General features: G+C 38.8%; 1 protein-coding gene across 1 annotated transcript in view; it reads left to right on the forward strand.

The window, feature by feature from the left end:
- Positions 1-24065, forward strand: part of IPO11 (importin 11) — a 233060-nt gene that overhangs the window by 178895 nt on the left and 30100 nt on the right. The window contains exons 29-30 of the mRNA XM_017850710.1: positions 8633-8728; positions 18922-19006. Of these exons, the coding sequence (XP_017706199.1) occupies positions 8633-8728; positions 18922-19006 (181 nt within the window). The remainder of the gene's footprint in view (positions 1-8632; positions 8729-18921; positions 19007-24065) is intronic.

Genomic DNA, 24065 nt, shown 5'->3' on the forward strand with positions numbered 1-24065 from the left:
GAGGTCAGGAATTCGAGACCAGCCTGGGCAATATGGTGAAACTTCATCTCTACCAAAATACCAAAATAAAATAAAAAATAAATCTGGGTGTGGTGACCTGTGCCCATAGTCCTAGCTACTTAGGAGGCTGAGGTGTGAGGATTGCTTGAGCCCAGCGGGAGGAGGTTGCAGTGAGCCATGATTATGCCACTGCACTCCAGCCCGGGTGACAGAGCAAAACTCAAAACAAAAAAGGGAATAGCAGGTCACACGAGAAGGAGGGGAAGGGTGATAAAGAAGACTAACATGTTCCATGGTCCTCTGGAAGTGAGAGATGCCAGTGTTTGATAGCTAGAGGCCAAGTGGTCGGGAGGGTAAGGGTGGACATTATGGGAGAGTGAGGACATTATGTAGAACTTAAGTAGTGGGGAAAGAGGATCTGTGGATACCTCTTTGTTGTCCCTAAACCTTTTACTGTTAGTGGCGTCGTGTACTTTCTCATACATGAAGTTCCAGGGTTACTTTGTTGATCTACTCTGCCTCATGGCTTTCTGGGTCTTTTGAGTAACCACTGGACAGATTTTTGTTATCTTTTCTATTGCTTTGTGTATTTTGTTTTTAGGAGTTCTCCAAGTAGTAGTAGAGTTTATCCAGATCCCCCCATACCAGTGTTAATGCATGTCAAATATTTTCCCTGTAAACACTTTTTAAAACTTACTGATAAATAAATCACATACAGAAGTAGACACACCTGTATAACTACCACTGAGGTCAATAAATAGAACATTCAGATGTAACACACGTGAACATTTCTTGAACCTCTAGGCATTATATAAACATTTTAAGTTTTAAGCTTTGAGGTGAAGGAGGACCAGCATGTAATTAGGACATTTTTACTTAATTAGCTTACCTGCACAGCAACAAATAACAGTAAAATCTCCAATATTTGTTCTTAGGCGGTGTTTAAAAAAAAAAAAAAAAAAAAAGCGTAGGAGAAGAAAGCTGAGGGAACCTTTTCCAAGCTTCTGACAAACAGTTTTAATGCTAGGCCTTCCTGCCAAGTTGATCCTACATGAACCTTTCCTGTTGAGACCTATTCTTTTTTGTTATACAAGTCAAACTCCTTTACTGGTCCTGTTATTGATCTCTGAACTAGAAAAATACACGTTTGGACTTAAAGTATGATGTACTCCTTTAAGAGGAAGGAGAGTGGGGTATGTGAAGCAAAACAGGCTGTTCTGTTTACCATTAGACTTTACCTAGACCCTCTCATTTCTCATTAAAATTTGTATTTGACTTTTCTCTTACTGGACTTACCTATGAACCCTTTTAAGCTAGTGGAGAGAGAGATGAATCAATTTTCTCAAATTGTTATCTCCTTCTTAATGATTTCACGGTTATGGAAGCAATAGTAACAAGGTAATAGGCATTTTTTTTTTCTATACTAGTGCTGTACTGTCTGAAGCATAGTTTTTTGTTCTTCTTTTTAAGTGCCCTCTACCAGTGGTCCTCACTTTGCCGAAGCTGGTAAGCTTGTGTGGCTACACACTTTTAATGCCTGGTATGTTAAAAGAGAAATGTTGGAGAAAGCAGTATGAGAGAGAAGAATGTATAGTATGCTTGCTGCTGGCCCAGATGTGCCTTGTTTCATTGCTTCTGACTCAATTCCGAGACATCTTGTGATAGATGACATTTTAATTTAGTAGAAAGTAGTTTTCTTATCCTGAGTAATATGGAGACCTTACATATGTGTATATATATGTTGTCTTCCTTTTGTCTCCATTTCTTCCCATGTCTGTGGAGTTTTCACTACATGCACATAAACCCTAGCCTGTTGTTAGTTTGTATCTTTGATTTTGGGCAACCTTATTGCTTTTTTCCGTATGTTTTCTATGATACACAAGTTAATACACCATTTATATTTTTGTCTGAGGCTCTGAGGAGCAAAAGTTTTTATGTTGTACTGCAGTTTCCTCAAGCTTTGGCTTTCAAAACTCCCTTATCCTCAGTTACCTGTTTCTCATCTATGAAAGCATCCTTAAACACCATCGTATAGAATTAGGACCATACTTGCAGTGTTGTTGTTGTAGTTGTAGTCTTATTATAATGCTACTGACCAGGTAAATCCAGGCTATACAATTCCTAGCAGATGGAAAGCCCCTGTGAAAGCCTGGAAACTAGAAAGTGTTAATTAATCAAAGAGAGCCCATGAAGGTGGAGAACAATGTGAGGCTAGATAAGGTCAGAGAGCTGGGCAGAAACCAGGTCATATATAGGGCTGAGTAAACTAGGATTAAGGGTTTGGATTTTTAAGTGTAATGGAAAGGTGTTGAAAGGTATTAACTTTTGCTTTAAAGCAAGAAAAAGATACTAGATTTTGTAAAAGCATTCTAGTGTGCTGTATAGAGAATGGATTAGAGGAAGTCAAGAGTGGAAGTCTCCTCGTTTGGGAAAGTAGGCAGTAGTTTGAACTCTAAACTCGAGACAGATTGGCTTGTTGCACAGTGTTAATAGTAGGAATATAGAGGAGTAGAAACAAGGAAAAATTTCAGAGATAAATTTGACAGAATTTGTTGATGAATTGAGTAAATGGAAGGGTACATTGGAAGGGTAAATGAGAAGAAAGGTCAAAACTGAATCCCTGGTTTCTAGCATGAGTCACTGGGTTGATAGAGATGCTTTTTACTCAGATAAGGAAAACAGGAAGAGAGCCTGGTTTTGATTTTCCGTTTTGTTTTTGGTTTCCTTGTTTTTGTTGGGGAGACACTCATAAGTTTGGTATTGGATCTCTTAATTTTGAGATGATTGTGAGAGTGCCGAGTGGATGAGAAAGATGCCGGTGTACTTAGGGTTCCAGAACTTAGAGAAAGGTCATTGAGCATAAAGTTTTTTGGTCAACTGTAATACCTTATTATAAAACTGTAACAAAATAGTAACTATGTGTTTATATGAAGTTGTTAATTTAATTACACATTTTGTTTTGTTTTGTTTTGTTTTGAGACGGAATCTTGCTCTGTCACCCAGGCTGGAGTGCAGTGGCTCGCTTGATCTCAGCTCACTACAAGTTCCGCCTCCCGGGTTCATGCCATTCTCCTGCCTCAGCCTCCCGAGTAGCTGGGACTACAGGCGCCCGCCACCACACCTGGCTAATTTTTTGTTTTAGTAGAGACAGGGTTTCACCGTGTTAGCCAGGATGGTCTCGATCTCTTGACCTTGTGATCCACCCGCCTCGGCCTCCCAAAGTGCTGGGATTACAGGCGTGAGCCGCCACGCCCAGGCACACATATATATTTTTAAATGTGAAATTTTGCTTCAGTGCTATTTTTTTATTTTATTCTTGATACAATTTTATTCAAATGCTTCTTGCAAACTTTGACATTGGTGTCTTCATCGTTATCAGTCAAAATTCCCCTTTGATCATGTGACACTGTTTTCCAGAGCATGTTATCTTCATTTTGTTCTGAGCTGTGTGGCATACAAGACTTTTCCAGGAATTTAATCCCAAGCTACAATTACCCTTTCAAATAACTTCGGTAACATGAACAGAGTTGACCTTTTTGATTTGTTCTTAAAATATATCTTCATCACCTGAGGTCGGGAGTTCGAGAACAGCCTGACCAACATGAGGAAACCCCGTCTCTGCTAAAAATACAAAATTAGCTGAGCGTAGTGGCACATGCCTGTAATCCCAGCTACTTAGGAGGCTGAGGCAGGAGAATCATTTGAACCCGGAAGGTGGAGACTGTGGTGAGCTGAGATCACACCATTGCACTCCAGCCTGGGCAACAAGAGTGAAACTCAGTCTCAAAAAAAAAAAAAAAAAAAGTATCTTCATGATTACCTTGTAATTATGTGTTGTATAGCTTTATTTTCATCAGTTTCCAATATCTACAATGGTGCTAGCTCCATAATTACCAATTCTCTGATAAATTTCTTTATATCACCATAAAAAAAAAATTCTGTCAAGTGACTTTTTAAGTAACTACTCAATCTTTTATTCAGCTGAATTTTTTAAAATTTTTTTCCAAACAGTTCTGTACCAGTCCTTGATCATCTCCTTTCCGTGGAAGCTTAGTATGTCTTCATTGGGCATTATTTTTTATAGCAAAATCACACAGGATGGCACTTCTTTCTCATGCCATTAAATATAGATCATTTTAGTTATTTCTTGTAGTCTTAAAGATAATGGTTTTGTTGGAGGAGGGTGGTGCTGCTGTGTGTGTGTATGCACTCAAAAAATGAAAAGAAAAAACAGGTAATCAGGGGAGTGGTTTAGTATATAAAAGCCTTTGTAAGGATCATTATGGAATGCAAAAAAAAGTCAACTTTCACTTTAAGATAGTGAATTTCAACTGTGGTTTTTTAGCTTATTTTCTTGCCAGTATTTTTCAGGGGAGCTAGATTTATTAATATACTTTTCCTTGACCATGCAGAGAATTACTGTGTAGAAAGGATGTATGTTTCCATTTAAATGACAAAAGTATTTGCAGGCTACGTCCTGGGAAATATCTACAGGGGAAAACTTTTTTTTTTTTTAAACTAGGTAATAGGCTTATTATATTTTATATTTTTTAAGTGAATAAGTATTTTAAAGTATTTTCTCAGTTTTCTAATATAAAAAATATTGAGATATAATACATTTTTTAAAAGGTTCTTTGGCATCTTCAACAATTTGTAAGAGTGTAAAAGGATACTGAGATGAAAAAGTGTAAGAGATTTAGAGACTGTTAACCCCCTCATTGTTCAGATGAGAAACGGTGATGATGCTGACATTTAAGTAGTGCTCTGGCACATGTGGCAGGCCTTGCTCTAAGCGCTTTACTTGTGGGTACTATTATGCCTTCATGTTACTGATAAGGCAAGTGAAGCACAGAGAGGTTAAATTGACTTACCCAAGACCATGTAGCTAGTCACTGGTGGAGCCACAATTTGAGGCTCTGATGCTGACCACAGTTTTCTGCCACTTTCATGAGGTCTGGAAGGGTTCAGAAGGCCCCTGCCATCTGGTTACTTCACCAGCTCTTTGTGTTCTCTAGCAATTTCACAGTCACTATGCAGGAGTCACCGAGGCCTCGAATCTGCTTTGCAGTCTTCATCCTAGATTCTGCCACCCTGAATGTTTTCAAGCACGGCCTTACAGTTGGCTTTACAAGGCCTTGATGTTTTTCAAATCTGTATGCACTTCCACTTCAACCACACATTCCTCCCTTGTGATCATGCTCAAAACTCTAATATCCTGTCTTACTGTAACTTCACATTTTCCAGTTTTTTTACTCTCTACCACTAAACTTTTTTTTTTTTTTTTTTTTTAATGTACAATGTCTTGCTTTGTCACCCATGCTGGAGTGTAGTGGGGCCATCATGGTTCACTGCAATCTTGAACTCTTGGCCTCAAGCCATCATCTTCATATCTCAGCTGGGACTGAATAGCTGGGACTACAGGCGTGCACTACTGCCCCCAGCTAATTTTCTTCTTTTTTTGTAGAGACAGGGGTCTCACTTTGTTGCCTAGACTAGTCTTGAACTCCTGGCTTTAAGTGACTCTTCCACCTCAGCTTCCCAAAGTGCTGGAATTACAGTCATGAGCTGCCATGCCTGGCGTAAACCTTGATGTTTGCACTTGATGTTACGGGTTTTTCTTTTGTTTGTTTTTTCCACTTTTAACCCTATCCTCTACCTGACCCAACAGGTGCCCTGTGGTCAACTCAGACTTCTCATTAATACCCTCAGCTCTTTAAACCCCTCATCCTCAAACTCTGCTAGCTTTTCAAGCTTCCAAGCCTGAATTGCCTGACTCAGTTTCTCCCTGTGTGTATCTGCTTGGGGAGTAAAATATAGCAACTAAAAATGATAGAAGTGTACAGATTGAGGCTGTTACAAATCTAGGGCATTCAACTGCAGTTGGACCTCAGTGCCATTGAGCAATCTTTTTGTCTTTGGTCAAGACCCTCTATTGTAAACATTGACCACTTGGCTCCAACTGCTTATCCACATCCCTAATACATAACCTCACCTTCTAATTCACAGAAGGAGGATAATTCAAAATGCAGGAACTTCTGCTTCTCACTGTGAGCCTCCAAGGGAGTCTGTACATCTGTGTCCTGCTGCCTCCTGTACGAAGATATCCTTTGTGTTCAGCCCTGCCTCTGTTATGATCTCACTTCATCCCATCTCTGGGATCCTGCTCCTTCACCCACCCCTTTGGCACCTGCACTTTCAGCTGCTCAGCCTCTGCTGGTCCATTTCCCTCAGCCAAAAACACTCCTTCAACCCTGCACTCCCTCTGGTTATTACCCTATTGTTCCGTCCCTGGACAAGCTTCTTGAAAGAATGGTCACTCCCCTTCCTCAGCTAGAACCTGATTTATCTGATTACTTGACTTTTGGTGCTGTTGGTCACCCTCTCTTCTTCGGGAATACCACTTTCCTCATCTTCCTTCTCATGTCTTTGCTCTTTTTGTATCCCCTGTTGGATTGAGCAAAGTCACCAACCTAGTCAAGTCACCCACCCAAGATGAAGCCCAACAGTCATCCTAGACTCTTTCCTCCCATTTATCTTCTATAGCCAATTAGTTGCCAAATCCTGTGATGTTTACCCATTAAACATCTGTCAAACCTACCCCTTTCTCTTTATTCCCGTGGCCACCAAACCATTTCAGGCTGCTACCATCTCTTCTGATGTGGAGTGATCTTGGCTCCTCACCAACCATCATACTCCCTTATGTGGTTCTTTTTACTGCCCTGGGCAATAATGATGCTGAAGGGCCCCCCAGAGAAGTTTATACCAGGAAACAAGAGTGACCAGAAGAGGCTAAGCTCACAGAAGCCAAAGAAGCAGAGTCTTCAGGAAGGGAGACCAGTGGTGTCCACCCATCAGAGATATCTCATGAGATAAACTGAAGTGTGGCCCCTAGATTGCAAAAATGAATGTCATCTGCCCGTGGAGTAGTAGGGTCGAAAGCTGCATTGCAGTAGGCTGACGGGAGTCCTGGGAAGCCTAGAAACTGAGAGTAGCTAGAGATGACTTCTTCCAAAACATGAGCTATGGGCTCTATAGAAGCCCTCTTTTTCAGTTTCTCAGCACAGTAAGGTTGAAGTCATCTCCAGTCAAGCTGGAACACTGCCCTCTGGGTTTGGTCAGTATAAGATTCTGGATTTCAGTCTTGACTCTAGCTACTAGCAGCTGTGGGGACACTCCACCATCTCAGTCTTTATTGCTTGCCAATTGTAGCTGCTTTCAGCTAAGTTTGTTCCTTGCTCAGGGGCTGTTCCAGTTGTCAGCTCTTCCTCCTCTGGTAGGGAAAGTGGAAAACTATTCTTTTAATGTTACCACTGTTGTAGACTCTACTGTTGTAGAAATTCTGGAGTAAGACTAATAAATCAGGGCTTGTTTGTTCCTTCGACTATTTCGATAAATTGTTCTTTGCTTAACCCTGTTGAATGACCTAAGCAGATAAATACAGTTAAGGGAATATTTTATCTGGTTCTGGGTTTTAGTGCCTAAAAACTTGTTTAGTCTCTTAAATTACCCTAACTTGACTTAAACTTCCTGTATTTAAAATATAATAATGCAAGAGTGACTTTAATTATTAATTAGGTACCATGTATAAATAGCATAATTATGGTCTGGTTGGATCTGAGAAAATTCTAAGGTGATTAAGGTTGTGATTAATTTCTGTCTTGTGATTGCTATTATGAAAAAGTGTTACATCATCAATTTTAGCTTACGTAACTGTTTTGAAAAGTTAATTGAAAATTTCGTTTGTGTTACTGCCTGCTTGGACTTTATAAAAGTCTATAAAATCTACACGTTTATAGATTTACCCCTAAATCTATAAAATTAAAAAACACACACTACAAATTTTTTTAAGATTTCATTGCGATTTAATTCGAATTTGCCTAATGCCTAATGATTTTGAACATCCTTTTAGGATGCTCACATGCCATCTGTATATCTTCTTTGGTGAAATGTCTGTTCACGTTTTTGCCTTTTTTAAAAAAATATTTTTGTTCTGTTTCTTTTAAGAGACAGGTCTCTCTGTTGTTGTCCAGGCTGGAAAGCAGTGGCTGTTCCTAAGTGTGATCATAGTGCACTGCAGTCTTGAACTCCTGGCCTCAAGAGATTCTCCTGCCTCAGCCTCCCAAGTAGCTAGGACTACAGGCTTGCACCACAGCACCTGATGCCTCTTTTAAATTGAAATTGTTTTTCATCTTAATGTGTTTGCAGAGTTATTTTTACATCCTAGGTTCAAGTCCATTACCAGATATTTGTTTTACAAATATTTCTTCCAGATATGGCATGTCTTTCTTCTTCACAGTGTCATTAGAAGAGCAGAAATTTTTACTTGTCAATACTCAATGTCTTTATCTTTGTAGTTATAAAAGTAACATAAGACTTATAAATCCAAGAATATTAAAATATTCCTTTACTATCGAATCTCTCCATCTAGTATTTAAACATACTAATTAGTGAAAAGAAGTTTGTAATGTTATAGGCAAAGATAAACTTTTGTTATAAGAAAATAGATTTTGAAAATTTCTTTTTTGTATTTCAGAACTGGAATTTCTCTTCATGTTCAAGAGGATATTTCAGGGGAAAAAAAACCTGTTCTAGTACTCCAGTTAACCTGTTTTTTGCTTTTCTTTCATTCTAGTGTTATCCAAGATAAATTCTGTGGGATTATAAACATTTCAGTGGAAGGCCTGCATGATGTCATGACAGAAGATCCTGAAACAGGAACTTATAAAGAGTAGGTGCATTATTTAATTAATCATAATTGGATTTGGGGGATAATTAAATACATGCTGCATGATTTTTTTCACCATCACTCTTTAAGCACAATTTGAAAGTTTTATAATTTCTCTTTTATACAGAAACGTTTTTATTTGTTATTTTGCTTATAGTATTTATTGTTTGATCTTGGTATCAGCTTATTTATTTATTTATTGAGATGGAGTTTTGCTTTTGTGGCCCAGCCTGGAGTGCAATGGCACAATCTCAGCTCACTGCAACCTCTGCCTCCCAGGTTCAAGTGATTCTCCTGCCTTAGCTTCCTGAGTAGCTGGGATTACAGGCATGCACCACCACACCTGGCTAATTTTTGTATTTTTGGTAGAGACTGGGTTTCTCCTTGTTGGTCAGGGTGGTCTTGAACTCCCAACCTCAGGTGATCTGCCTGCCTCGGCCTCCCAAAGTGCTGGGATTACAGACGTGAGCCATCATGCCCGGCTGGTATCAGCTTTATTATGTTACAGCCACAACCTGAATTGAGCTGCTTTGGTTTAATCGTTGTTTGATGATTAAGTTTTAAAAATTTCAAATATATTTTAGCATATAAGTTTTTTTTCCTGGTATGTTCTGAGCATGGTCTTTTTTTCAACTTTGCTGTTTATAAAGCCATCTCTAGCAAATGGGAAAGATTGTCACTTGAATCATATTTTGTTGAAAAATATGGATAGCAGATATATGTTGTTGAACCTTATTAAACATATTAAGAAAATGTGTCTGATATGTCACTTAGCTTTTGAGAACACTGGAGTTTGTATGAAGTGGAAACATCAAATTTTTTGAGACTACAAACCAAAACAAGAAAGCATTCAATGTAGGCAGGTTTTTTTCTTTTAAGTTAACGTAAGGGTTTGTGGCTGTGTTAGTCCATTTTCATGCTGCTATAAAGAACTGCCTGAGACTGGGTAATTTATAAAGGAAAGAGGTTTAATTTAACTCAGTTTTGCAGGACTGGGGAGGCCTCAGAAAACCTACAGTCATGGGAGAAGGGGAAGCAAACATGTCCCTTTTCACATGGTGGCCAGAAGGACAAGTGCTGAGCAAAAGGGGAAAGGCACCTTATAAAACCATCTGATCTCATGAGAGCTTACTCACAAGCACAAGAACAACATGAGGGTAACCGCCCCCATGATTCAATTACCTCCAACTGGGTCCCTCCCATGACACGTGAGGATTACGGGAACTACAGTTCAAGATGAGATTTAGGTAGGACACAGCCAAACGATATCCATTGATATGACTGCACATGACTGTAAATTGTATACATAATATGTAACAAAGTTTACAACTATATGTGAAACGTTTAGGATATGATCAGATGTTCCTTTGTCCTCTTTGGAGTACACAGTTTAGTTGAAGGGAGAACGTGGCTGATAGCACAGTTAAAACACTAGTAATGAATACAGACGGTTATATCTTGTTTTGTGCGGGGAACACCAAAACAGTACAATTCTGGATTTTGCTTTAATAGTAAGTCAGGGAAAGAAAAAAGGCACTATGTGTTATAGTCTTCAGGGAAGGAAGTAGAACAAAATTATAACGTGTTTTAACTGGAAGAGGTGAGAGTCTGAAAGAAAATTTAGAAATTTTTTTGTGCAGTCTCATGGCATTAAAAATCAGGATATCAAGGCTCTGAAAAGTTGGCCGGTCACAGTGGCTTCTGCCTGTAATCCCAGCACTTTGGGAGCTGAGGCAGGTAGATTGTTTGAGGTCTGGAGTTCGAGATCAGCCTGGCCAACATGGGGAAACCCTTATCTCTACTAAAAATAACAACAACAAAAGAAGTGGAGTGACACAGCAGATTTGTTGAAGAGTCAAGATGAGTCAAGGTGTCCATGTGCCAAGCTCAGCCATGAAGAAAAAATTTTGGTTTGGAAGAGGGAGTATGTTGGAAGTAAGGAAAACAAACCAGTTTTAGGATCCCAGCTAAAAGGCCTTGATCAAGCGTTAGTATTGATGAGTAGCTGGAACATATCTGACCACTGGTTTCTTTTATCTGCAGAATTGTTTGGTGATTTCTTTTTGCTCTGGGTGGTACTTTGCATATAGAAACACAGTTGAGAAATAAATTACCAAGAGATACACTTTTCTGTGTCTCTGTTTCTAAGAGTGGTTAGACTAGATCTCTATTAAATCTTTCTACTTTGTAATTCTGTGAATTACGTAGAGTTCTATAAATTATAGTCCATGAGACTATAAGGCATAAATAAACTTTCAGAAATGCCTGCGTGAGAAACATAAAATACATACTTATGTAGCTAATTTAGATTTCAGCTTCCCCTTCCTATTTATTTAAACAGTTTATTCAAAAAAGTTAATCTTTCTGGTTCTGTTGAATTCTTATTATAGTCTCTCAACTGAGTGAATTGGAAAAAAAAAAAGGAAGAAAACTCTATTTCCTTTACTTCCATCAGTAGTGTATTAAGGTTCTCCAGAGAAACAGAACCAAGAGGAGACAAAATATGTATATATATAAAGAAATTAATTGTAAGGAATTGGCTGTCATGATTATGGAGGCTGAGGAGTCCAAAATCTACAGTTGGCAAGCTTGAGACCCACGAGAGCCCATGGTGTAAGTCTGAAGTATAAATCTGATCATGTCCCTCCAGTGTGGAAATCACCAGTGGACCTCCATTGTGTCCAGAATACAGTCCACAATTGTTTGTATTTCATAAAGGTTACTTAACTAGTTGGGCTCTGAAGGCGGAAGAAGTACAGTGTCCCAGCTTGAAGCAGCCAGAGGATGAAATCTTCCTCATCTAGTCAGAGTTTTATTCAGGCTTTCAGTGGATTGGCTGAGGTCCGCCCACATGGGGAGGGCAAACTGCTTTACTCAGTTTATAGATTCAAATGCTAATTTCATCCAGAAACAGCCTCACTGATACACCCAGAGTAATGTTTAACCAGATTGCTGGGCACTCAGTATCTCAGTCAAGTTGATACAAAATTAGCCATCACACTAAGAAAGCCTTGTTGACAGATCATCTTTTTATTCAAACTGTTTACGCCAGGCACTGTGCAGTGTGAGGAAGCAACTGAGTCTCTGACCTGAAAGAGCCCAGAACCTAGAAGGGGAGACAGGGACAAATGGAGCAATACCAGGTGTAAGAGAGAAAGGAGTCCAGGGAAACTGAGAATCATTCCTAAGGATATGTAGTGGATTGGAGCCAACTAAGTAACCTTTGTGAAATACAAAGAATTGTGGTCTGTATTCTGTAGTCAATGGAGGTCTACCGGTGATTTCCACCCTGGAGGGACATGATCAGATTTATACTTAGAAAGGTCACCTTAATGCATTGTGGAGGACGACAGAGGGGATAAATGCTGGTGAGTGGTCTCAGACCAGTGGAACAACCTGGGATGCATGTTGGAAATGCAGATTCTCCTTCCTCGGTACAGACTCATTATATCAGAATCTTTTGGGGGTCACACAGTAGAATCTGCATTGCAAACAGGAACTGTGGTGGTTCATATACACTGTAAAAATTGAGAACCTACTGCTGTGGAAGTGGGAAAACCATTTAGGTAGCTGTTAAAGTAGTCTTATCTTGGTGAGCGGCGATGACGTGAATTTGAGATAGATTTTGGAGGAAGGATTAGCAGGAAATGGGAATGGTAGGTATGGCTAGAGAGTGTTGAAGGGTGTTTACATTTTGGGTGACGTGACATACACGTGCATATACAATTTTTTAAAATAGTTGTGCTTATACCTGTAGCCTGTGCTTATTTTTATACCTTGATTCGTCCTCATAACATATTGAACATGCATTTTAAAATTTAAACAACATTTTGTGTGGAAAAAATGGAAATGGGCTTTTATTTTCCCTTCTAATGATCCCTCTTTTTTTAAAGTTAGAAAAATTTATCTTCCAAGATAAATAGATAGTCAACAGTTGCCTATTAATGTTGATACTGGTATTTCTTCAGGGTTGTACAGAAAATCTCTTGGAAGAAAGAAGAATGCTATTTTGAGAGTTGATGAATCTGTTTATTTGTTGGGGTTTTGTTGGTGGGTTTGTGGTTTGGTTGGTTTTTTGTTTTATTATTTTTTTGCCTAGAGTTTTATTAAGCCGAGAAAATATACTAATGAGGCTAGAGATTTGCCTTGTTTGCTTTCTGCTTGTATGGTTAGAGTGTTTCTCTTTTATTTCCTTAAATAATATTTTTGTTGAAAGGAATATTGGGAAATGAAATTGACAATCCCTTGCCAAGATTTGGGAAGTAAAAAGGAAGAAAGAATTTAGTGGCCCAATGTGGTGGCTCACACCTGTAATCCTAGCACTTTAGGAGGCTGAGACAGTAGGATCGCTTGAGCGCAGGAGTTGGAGACCAGCCCTGGCAACATAGTGAGACCCTGTCTCTTTAAAAAAGAAAAAAAAAAAAACTAAAAATCAGCCAGGCACACGCCTTTAGTCCCAGCAGCTGCTTGGGAGGCTGAGGTGGGAAGATTGCTTGAGCCTGAGATGTTCAGGCTGCAGTGAGTTGTGATTGCACCACTACACTCCAGTTTGGGTGGCAGAGCAAGACCCTGTCTCAAAATAAATAAATAAATAAGTAAGTAAAATCTAGCCAGCATTCTAAGAAGCCTGGAGGCACTAAAATTTGATTAGAAAATGACTCATAAATTGTGGTTTTTATAGCTAATAATCTTATTTGAAACTATTCTATATTCTGTAGTCCGTGGAGGTCCCCTGGTGATTTCCACACTGGAGGGACATAATCAGATTTATACTTAGAAAGGTCACTTTGGTCCATTGTGGAGGAAGATTGGCAGTGTAGATGTTGGTGAGTGGTCTCAGACCAGTAGAACAACCTGGGATTCTAAAAGTTAAAATTAGACTTTTAAAAGGACTTTTTTCTCTGTCACTCAATACATTGACCCACTGGACCGCTCTTCAGAATGGAATAGAGAATACTAGAAGAAACATTGGTTGTGGGTTTCTGACATCTGTATGTTACCTTAACTTGTGTAGATCCTAGTGACCTCCTTAGGAAGTCTCTCTCGCTTCAGTTTCCACCCTCTGATCCATTCTGCCCCACTTAAAATTAAAAGCCAAATTTCTTACAGGATCAAGTTAATGGGGCTCTATTCTGTGCTGACTCAGTCTCCAGCTTTTTCTCTTGCCTCCCTGGGTTCTTCATCATTCTGCAAACATGCCATACACTTTTACACTCATGGCTTGACTAATATTTCTGCTGCTTGGCGTGTCAAGCCCTTATCCTCTTTAGCAAATATCTACCTCTAAAATTGCATTCCAGACTTATAGAAAGAATTTATTCCATCTTTCTCTGTTTCTTCATGGCACTTTGTCTTTACTGCTAATATGCAATATTTAGTTGCTTATATTCAGTCTAGTGACCGTAAGAGGATTTGAGACAGCGCATAAGAAAGTGCATGCTCATTATAACAGAAAACTATTAACATAGATTGAAGGGATTTAAATAAAAAACCTTGATTGGGGAAACCTGTGGCATCAGGATATAAAACTTAGCTATATGCTTTCTAATTACTAGGATAAAAAAAGAAACATTAGGAATTACATGGCTCTTATTTTCAAGTAGAAGGAAATAGGTTTATCAGGTGTTAAACTTAAGACAAATCAATTTAACAGAGTTTGATTGAGCAAAGAATTGTTCACAAATTGGGCAGCCCCCAGAACCAGAATTGGTTCACAGTGTCTTCAGTGCTGTACCTGGTCAGATAATATTTATGAGCAGAAAAGGAAAAGTGAGGTACAGGAAAGGGAAATGGGGTACAGAAACAGCTGGATTGGTTACAGCTCAGCGTTTGCCTTATTTGAACACGGGTTCAACAGTTGGCCACCTATGATTGGCTAAAACTCTGATTGGTACAAGAATAGGTTACAATCTCTTTAGACTTCCAGTTAGGTTACACTTTACTATGTACGAAGAGACCTTCAGGCTGAACTTAAAATATGTGAGGAAGAAGCTTTAGGCTAAATGTAATTTAACACAGGAGAGGGAGATTCATATTTCTTCTCATTGGGGTGTCATGCCCTGAGCCCAGAAATGCATTTTATTTATTTGTTTGTTTGTTTGTTTGTTTGTTTGTTTTTGAGACGGAGTCTCTGTCACCCAGGCTAGAGTACGGTGGCTGCAACCTCCACCTCCCGGATTCAAGGGATTCCCCTGCCTCAGCCTCCCAAGTAGCTGGGACTACAAGCACATGCCACCACGCCTGGCTAATGGCTAATTTTTTTTACTAGAGACGGGGTTTGGGGATTCACTGTGTTAGCCAGGATGATCTCGATCTCCTGACCTCTTGATCCACCCGCCTTGGCCTCCCAAAGTGCTGGGATTACAGGCGTGAGCCACCACACCTGGCTGAAATGCATTTTTAATTAGTATTTATATAAGTGACTATAAAAGGACTGCTTGTTTTAACAATAAAGAATTAGTTGTTTCTGATACCCTAACGACTGTAGGTAAGTGACTCGGATTAGCTGACTGTGGCCTTAGCAACATCATCAAAGCCCCAGGTTTTTTCTACTCCATCCCCTCAGCGTATTAACCTCATCTGCAGGCTACCATCCCTCATCGATAAAAAGTAGTTCTAGGCATTACAGTTCATGACAATGCTACTGACACATAAGTAATCTTCTTCCTTATGTCTTTTTTAAGATCGAGGCAATCCTTATCTGGAAATCATTGCAGTAGATGTCTTCTTTTGTCTAATTGGCCAGAATTCCTTAAACACACCCCTGCTGAAAGTAGTCATTGACCAAGGGGATGGGATCTCCATTACTGATTATTGAACTACTGGCATTGGGGGTCTGGGATCAACTTTTTCTGAAATAGTGGTAGCATGGAAGAAGAGGAAAACTGGACAGATTCAGGGTTCAGTTAGGAAAGAGGCTGATTATGTAGACAAGCAGAGTGTCCACTACAGAGCCCAACTGAAAGTGTCAGTTTTGTCTTATGTGAAACAACCCATAAATTGTTTCTTCTCTCTCTTTTTTGATATGGAATCTCGCTCTGTTGCCCAGCCTGGAGTGATCTTGGTTCATTGCAACCTCCGCCTACCAGGTTCCAGCAATTCTCTCATCTCAGCCTCCTGAGTAGCTGGGATTACAGGCACGTGCCACCACACCTAGCTAATTTTTGTATTTTTAGTAGAAATGGGGTTTCACCATGTTGGCCAGGCTGACCTTGAACTCCTGACCTCAAGTGATTTGCTCGCCACGGCCTCCCAAAGTGCTGGGATTAGAGGCGTGAGCCACTGCACCCGGCCTGTAAATCATTTCTTATATAAACCTAGCTGAAAGTCAGTTACATAGGAGTTAAAAAAAAAATCTTTATTAAACAATTTATTGGAGGCCAGAGGTAAAAAAATATATATAAATAGGAAGCATATTGGTGGTTTGGCCTAACATAGGACTGGGGTTAACAGAGTGTGTGCCCCCCACAACTTCCTCAGCAACATTAGCATCAACATTGTGGAGGAAATGATGGGAAAGCATCACAGAGGAACTTGTGAGAAATGCAGATTCTCAGGCTCCATAAAAATCTACTGAATTAGACACTGTGGGAGTGGGGCTCAACCGTGCTTTTAACAAGGCCCTTCAGCTGGTTGAGCTGAAAGCTCAAATTTGAGAATCGCTTATATTGGACATTCAGAAAATGACTTGAATATTTGGCCTTTGTCCCAACTATCCCTCCTCTGCACACAGATGGACTCCAGGTAGAGTGGAACTAAGCTTTTTTTAGACAGTTGCACTTATTCTGTTCAGGTGCCAGAATAAAGGCAATTTTAAAGCATCCAAATTTGATACCCTGAAGTAGAGAAAAATTCATTTAGACAACAAAATTTTGAGGAAAATACTGTTTATCAGTGCTCAATGAATGTTTGTAAATTCAGCTTTTTCTCATCTGTAAAATGGCTGAATTACTTAGGGCAGAGTTTGTATAGATTAAATGAAAAGTATTATTACTACAAGTACCTTTAAACCCAGAAATGACTTAAAAGGTTTCACTTTTTTCATGCTAACACCTGTTGGTTCACTTTTTTCATGCTAACACCTGTTGGTTCTGTTTAGCTGGTTGAAGTTTCTTCTTGAGAAAGATTCTTATTTAGCAGGCTGGAGTGTCTGGATCTATTCGGTGATTTCTGCCTTGAGTTTAGAATGGAGAAGTGGCCACTTATATTCACGTTAGTCATTCCTATTTTAAACTGTTGTGTTTACTATTTTTATTAGTATATTACTGCATGCACAGTCTACACACTTTAGTTTATTAGCAATCTATTAATTCTTACCTGTCTTTTATGTAAAGCATGATTGTCTATCTTTAATCTTTGTCAACAAAATGAGATTTGACTTTTAATTGGAAATTTTTCTGCAGGACAGTTTTAACTTTGGGCTTTTCAGCCTCCCAAAGTACTAGGATTACAGGTGTGCACTGCTGTTCTCGGTCTTAGGGTAATAAATCTTTTAATTTAGGGAAGACAGAACAGAGAGTATTCACTATATGAGTAAGTTAACAGATTTTGGAAAGCAGTGGAAGAATTTGATGCAAAATAAAGCATGCTTTCATGTAGATCCATAGTCACTGCATTTAGAATTCAAGTTTGCAACAGACATAAATTGACTAGTGTAAAGGAACCCCATATTATTATTCAGTTCTAAAATACAAAGTGGGATTTAGACCTTTTTAAGACATTTCACTTTATTAAATAGCTTTTGGGTTGATAGAATAGTGTAATTTTCTCACTTTGTGTCGGAGTCCATTGGCCAGCTACTTGTGCTACACTGTATTATATCATGGCAGACAAAAGCATTGCAGCCCCAGGTCAAGGACATGCAGTGAGTTAGGAATTGAGTTCCTGCCGTTTTTCAGGACTTCTGATTTCTAGCCTAAGGTTCTTTTTGATCCCACCAGTGGGCACTAACTGAATCAGAGGCAGTCACTCCAAACATTGCTTTTTTAATGATAGGAAATAGAAACGAAAGACACTTATTTCCACTGCAAGAATGAGCCTGATCAAGTTTTCTGGTATCAGCACCTGTGTTAGTTCTCTATTAAAAGCTATTTACACAGCTGAGTCAGGACTTGTCCTTCACCTGTACTTGCTACAAAGCAACAGAACCCAAACTTTCTTTGCCACTGTTTATTCATTAAGAACTTAGGATCATGCTGGGCGCGGTGGCTCACGCCTGTAATCCCAGCACTTTGGGAGGCCGAGGCGGGCGGATCACGAGGACAGGAGATGGAGACCATCCTGGCTAACACGGTGAAACCCCGTCTCTACTAAAATACAGAAAATTAGCCGGGCGAGGTGGCGGGCACCTGTGGTCCCAGCTACTCGGGAGTCTGAGGCAGGAGAATGGCGTGAACCCAGGAGGCGGAGCTTGCAGTGAGCCGAGATTGTGCCACTGCACTCCAGCCTGGGTAAGAGCGAGACTCCATCTCAGGAAAAAAAAAAAAAGAACTTATGATCGTGTTGATAAATTACTGAATTCTCCTGTTACAAGTTAGGAAACAGTGGGGTTTGTTCCATCAGTTTGATTCACTAGACTGTTGATTTCTGGTCTCCCTAGAACCATTGTTGACTGAACAGGAAACTGTTTCTGTTTTCTCTGCTAATAGTAAAGAGCACGGTGCAGATATTCAAAATAAATGATTTGTAACTACCCAGAAAGTACAAGTGCTATCAGGGACAGATTCCTCATAGCACAGTAATGTCATTTGGAAACAAGGTAGATTATTACATAATTAATATGTTTGTGATATCTAAATTATTGCATGTATAAAATTCTGTAGATGTGAAAATTATGGGGAAGAAGAAGTATTTTTTAAGAGTTTATGTCATTTTTTAATAACATATAAAGGGTATGCATGCATTACTTTGTCAGCTGATGTTTCATTGTTTCAGAAGTTGCGTGTAAATAAATTACTATCTGAAATGCCCAAGAAAAATGCTGTAAAATGTTTTAGTGTGGCCCTTTTATAGTGACATATCTTTTCATAATTCAAAATTTTGTTAAATTTTAAATCTAAATTGTCTATTTCTCACATTTTGGTGTGAGAAACTAAGAACATAGAATTATTCATGTTCTTAGTGATTTTAAGGGCTTATTTTTAAGTGTATTATAGATATTTTTTATTTAAAACATGTTTTTTAAAAAATTATTATAGCTGTATGTTGATGTCTCATCTTGAGGAACCAAAAGTAACAGAAGATGAAGAACCACCCACAGAACAAGATAAGAGGAAAAAGATGGTAAGTTATAAAAGTAACTTCTAAAAATGAAGAACCATATATTATCATTTTCTGTAGGTTCAGAAATATCTCGTCTGTTTGTCCATCCAGCTATATATCTATCCATCTATCCCATGTTACAGAATTAATGTAAAGTGTACCCTAAAACAGATACGTTTTATTCCTAGTACAGAAAGTTGAGGATAACTTTTCATCTGAAATAGCTGTGGCTTGTCTTAGTGCAGAGCAGATGATTTAGTGTTTTACTTGTGGAAAGTGTGTGGCCTGCAAACCTTATTTAAGTTGAAATGTGCGTTCTTCTGTTTTGAGGAGATGTGCTGAAATTTCCTTGCATTGCCTATTGTTTTATAGATCTTCACATGAACTTTTGCTGACCTGCATCACAGGGTTTTATAAAAATGCCCTTAAATTAACCACTAACTAGTAAACACCACTAATTCTCACCAGAGCAATCTGATAAGGGGAAAAGAACAAAAAAATAGGAAATACCTAAAATATCTTGCCTTTTAAAATTATATATAATCTTGAATGTTTAAATATTTATTTTGACCGTGAATATAAAATAGGTACATAGGAAACTTCTTCCCCTTTTGTTTTGGAATCTTTTCTTGTCTTCTGGCCTCATCGTTTAACTAACTTTATTATACCTTCTTTCCTCATTTGTAAAATGAAAACAATTGTATCTGCCTCATAGATAGAATAAATATTTAAAATGGTTATGGATACCTAGTAATTACTCTGTGTTAGCTATCATTTTAATCTGATCATTGTATTTACACCTTGCATTACAGCACGTTAGCCTTCAATGGCTTCATCCTTAGCTTATAGCTAACGTCCCACTGCTCTCAGAGCATGTGCAATGCTCTTCTTTTAAACTGTTTGAATTTAACTCATTTTACTTTGCTTTACGCTAGGTATCATCTCCCTAGCACATAGTGTAGAGGACAGGACAACATCCAGGAATTCTTAAGAGCTGAATTCTAGTCCTTTTTGTACTATTACTTGTAACTTTGAGCAAGTCACCTAGTCTTTGTAGATCCGTTTTGCCTCATCTGTGAAAAGTGGCAGAAATTGGATTAGCAAATTTCCAGGGCCTGTGAACTGAAAAATTACTGTTAAAACTCTTAATGTCATTCCTTTTCTTCCCCCAAAACAATGTTTATACATGTAGTAAGTCCTCATTTAACATCACTGATAGTTTCTTGGAAACTGTGACTTTAAACAGAACAACATACAATGAAACCAGTTGTACCATGGGCTAATTGATCTAAACAAGAAGCTCCTACAGCATATTTCTGGTCACAAAAACACCACCAAACTTCTAAATAAAGATCCAAAACACTTCTAATATTTAACATTGAAGTAAGTGTGAGCTGTACATACATTTAAGAAATATTAATAAAAACAAGTTAAATTATTTTCCCCCTTTTTTGGGGAATCAGTGAGTGATGATGGTTGTGGTGGTGAGTTAAATCAAGGAATAAATGTTTGCAAAGTGAAAATTGTAAGGAGCACCTCCTACTACCTTACAGTTGAAAAACAAAAAGAACAGATCTGGCGAGCTTGCTGAAAGCTTTCATACAGCAGCATTTATATGCATTTGTATGACCGTAATTTGTATTCATTCATTCTTTCATTTTTCCAACCCACTTATTCTGCTTTAGGGTAGTGGGTAGCTGGAGCCTATCCTAGCAGCTATGGGTGCAAGACGGGAACCAGTCCTGGATAGGACACCATTTCCTGACAGGGTGCACTTGCACACACTCACACTCACTCAGATGGGAACAATTTAAACATGCCAGTTCACTTAATGTGCACCTCTTTGGGATGTGGGAGGAAACTAGAGTACCCAGAGAAAAGCCACACAGACATGGAGAGAACATGCAAACTCCACACAGACAGTGGCCTCAGCCCGAATCCATTTGTTTTTCTTATCAAAGTTATAATGAAATGATGTTAGCAAGGACCTGCTGCACAGTCATGCACTGTTCAACAACACAACATTTCGGTCAACAGCAGACTGCATACTGTAGTGGTCCGTAAGATTGTGATACCATATTTTTACTGTACCTTTTATGTGTTTTGATGTGTTTAGATACATAGATGCCACTTTGTTACAGTTGCCTACGGTATTCGCTACAGTAACGTGCCATACAGATTTGTTGCCTAGGAGCAATAGGTTATACCATATAGCCTAGGTGTGTAGTAGGCTGTACCATCTAGATTCCTGTAAGCACACTCCATGATATTTACACGGGGAACTTGCCTAACCATGCATTTCTCAGAACATATCCTCATCTTTAAGCAATGTATGACTATATTCCTTTGAAATTAAACTGTTGTGTGTTTTTTTTTTTTTGTTTTGTTTTGTTTTTTGTTTTGCAATGGAGTCTCACTCTGTCACCCAGGCTGGAGTGCAGTGATATGATCTCAGCTCACTGCAACCTCTGCCTCCCAGGTTCAAGCAATTCTCATGCCTCAGCCTCCCGAGTAGCTGGGACTACAGGTGGTGGATACACACTGTTACATTTATTAAGACCCATAGAATAGACTACAGGTGCATGCCACCATGTTCGGCTAATTTTTTTGGTTTTTTTAGTAGGCATGGGGTTTTGCCATGTTGGCCAAGCTGGTCTCGAACTCTTTACCTCAGGTGATCTGCCCACCTTGCCTCCCAAAGTGCTGGGATTGCAGGTGTGAGCCACCATCCCTCTCCTATGTGGTATCTTAAATACATGGAAAGTATTTTTTTTTTCACCCACAGTAATAATAACCTTTAAGTATAGCCTAACATTTGTCTTTCTGCCTCTCACACCCCCACTTTATCATTCTAATTATATGTAGTATTGGTTTATAGAACAACCATTATTTTTTTAAGTGGCTGATTTTATTTGAAGTTATTTACTACAGTAGGTATTTAATATAGATTTATATTGTCATCTCTAGTAAGATTTCTAGTACCTTGGTCTTGCTCTTGGATACCCACTGCTCTTGGATATGCTGAGGATACCACAGCAGTTTTTGACTGAAGCTGGGATTGTGTATTGTAACATTTAATAAATCTAATTATGAATTCATGCTAATTTTCCAACAACTTTAAACAAATAAAATTTGTTTCACTTGTCTCTTAGAATTATAAGTTAATGTATTTTTTCAGTAATTATGTCATTCTTGAACTGTGTTGTCTATAACATTAGACATTTTTTGAGAACTATCCAGTGATATCTTGGTTGTTTCTTCAAAGGGAAAGAGTAAGTATTTGCTGGTAAATGGTTATGCATTATTCTTTACAAAAAAAAAAAAATTAGCAGCAAAGGTTTTCTCATTTTAAAATGAAATTATTTACTAGGAAGAAAATATAGCTGCTTAGTTCCAAGGTCACATAAATGAAAATTTGATTGACTTACTGTTGTTGTCTTAAAGTAGTCCCTAAAATGTGATGTCTGTGTTTCAGCAGCTGCTTTGGTAGAGAATAGCAGTAGTGATTGTAGTTCAGAAAGGCAGATGATTAATATTATATCAAATGTGCCAAATAATTTCCCATAGGTTTCTGAGAATTCTCTATGTTTTATTTCAAATAAGGATGAAATTTACACTCAGGAAAGCTATTAAGCTGTCCAGACTTTTGATCTCCCTTTTCATTCAGCCTCTCTCTCTACCTTTCATTGCAGTGAAATAATACTTAGAGTAGCAAATGCAGCTCAAGCATTTCATTTAATATATGTTTCCTTTCTGTCCAGTGTAGTATTATAGTAGAATAATTCATGACCTTTACTATAAAGACTTGAGCTAATATATTAATATCTTAAGTTTTTTGTAAATTTTTGAAATCTGACTTATAGTCACTTATAAGTTGTAATTTCCAAATTCTAGTTTTGAGCACTTGAATGCTTTCTCGCAACTCTATGATACCAGCTAACAAAAGTATTATTATTATTTCGTATTTATTTATTTATTTTTTGAGATAGTCTTGCTCTGTTGTCCATGCTGGAGTGCAGTGGGTGCAAACATGGTTTCCTCAGCCTCGACGTCCTGGGCTCAAAGAACCCTCCTGTCTCAGCTTCCTGTGTCCCCTACACTAATTTTTACATGTTTTGTGGAGACAGGGTACCACTTGGTTGCTTAGGTTGGTCTCAAACTCTTAGGCTCGAGAGATCCTCCCTTGTCAGCCTCCCAAAGTGCTGGGATTACAGGTATGAACCACTCGACCCTCCCTATTTTTTCATATTTATTATTACTTTTTTTTTTTTAATGGGCAAATGAAAACTGTATGGATCTATGGTATACAACATGGTGTTTTAAAATATGTGTATATTGCGGAATGGCTGAATCAAGCTAATGAGCATATCTGTTACCAGTTGAGCTCATTCAGAACAAGAAGAGTTGGGCCAGGCGTGGTGGCTTATGCCTGTAATCCCAGCACTTTGGGAGGCCGAGGTGGGCAGATCTCTTGAGCCTAGGAGTTCAAGACCAGCCTGAGCAACATAGGTGAATCCCGCCTCTACAAAAAAAAAAAAATAGCTGGACGTGGTGGCATGCACCTGTAGTCCCAGCTACTTGGGAGGCTGAGGTGGGAGGATTGCTTGAACCTAGGAGACGGAGGTTACAGTGAGCCAAAATCATGCCACTGCTACTCCAGCCTGGGCAACAAAACAAGACCCTATCTCAAAAAAAATTTAAAAAAAGGAAAACCCTTATGTCTCATTACAAACCACTGAAGTTGAAATGTGGAGGGCCAGGCACGGTGGCTCACATCTGTAATCCCAGCACTTTGGGAGGCCGAGGCAGGCAGATCAATAGGTCAGGAGATCGAGACCACCCTGGCTAACATGGTGAAACCCTGTCTCTACTAAAAATACAAAAAAATTAGCTGGGTGTGATGGCATGCTCCTGTAGTCCCAGCTGCTGGGGAGACTGAGGCAGGAGAATCGCGTGAACCTGGGAGGCGGAGCTTGCAGTGAGCCGAGGTCGCGCCACTGTACTCCAGCCTGGATAACAGAGCAAGACTCAGTCTCCAAAAAAAAAAAAAAAAAAAAAAAATTGAATATTTTTTTTTTTT

The sequence above is a fragment of the Rhinopithecus bieti genome, unplaced genomic scaffold (assembly GCF_001698545.2).
Source record: "Rhinopithecus bieti isolate Rb0 unplaced genomic scaffold, ASM169854v2 scaffold_2409, whole genome shotgun sequence".
Lineage (NCBI taxonomy): Eukaryota > Metazoa > Chordata > Mammalia > Primates > Cercopithecidae > Rhinopithecus > Rhinopithecus bieti.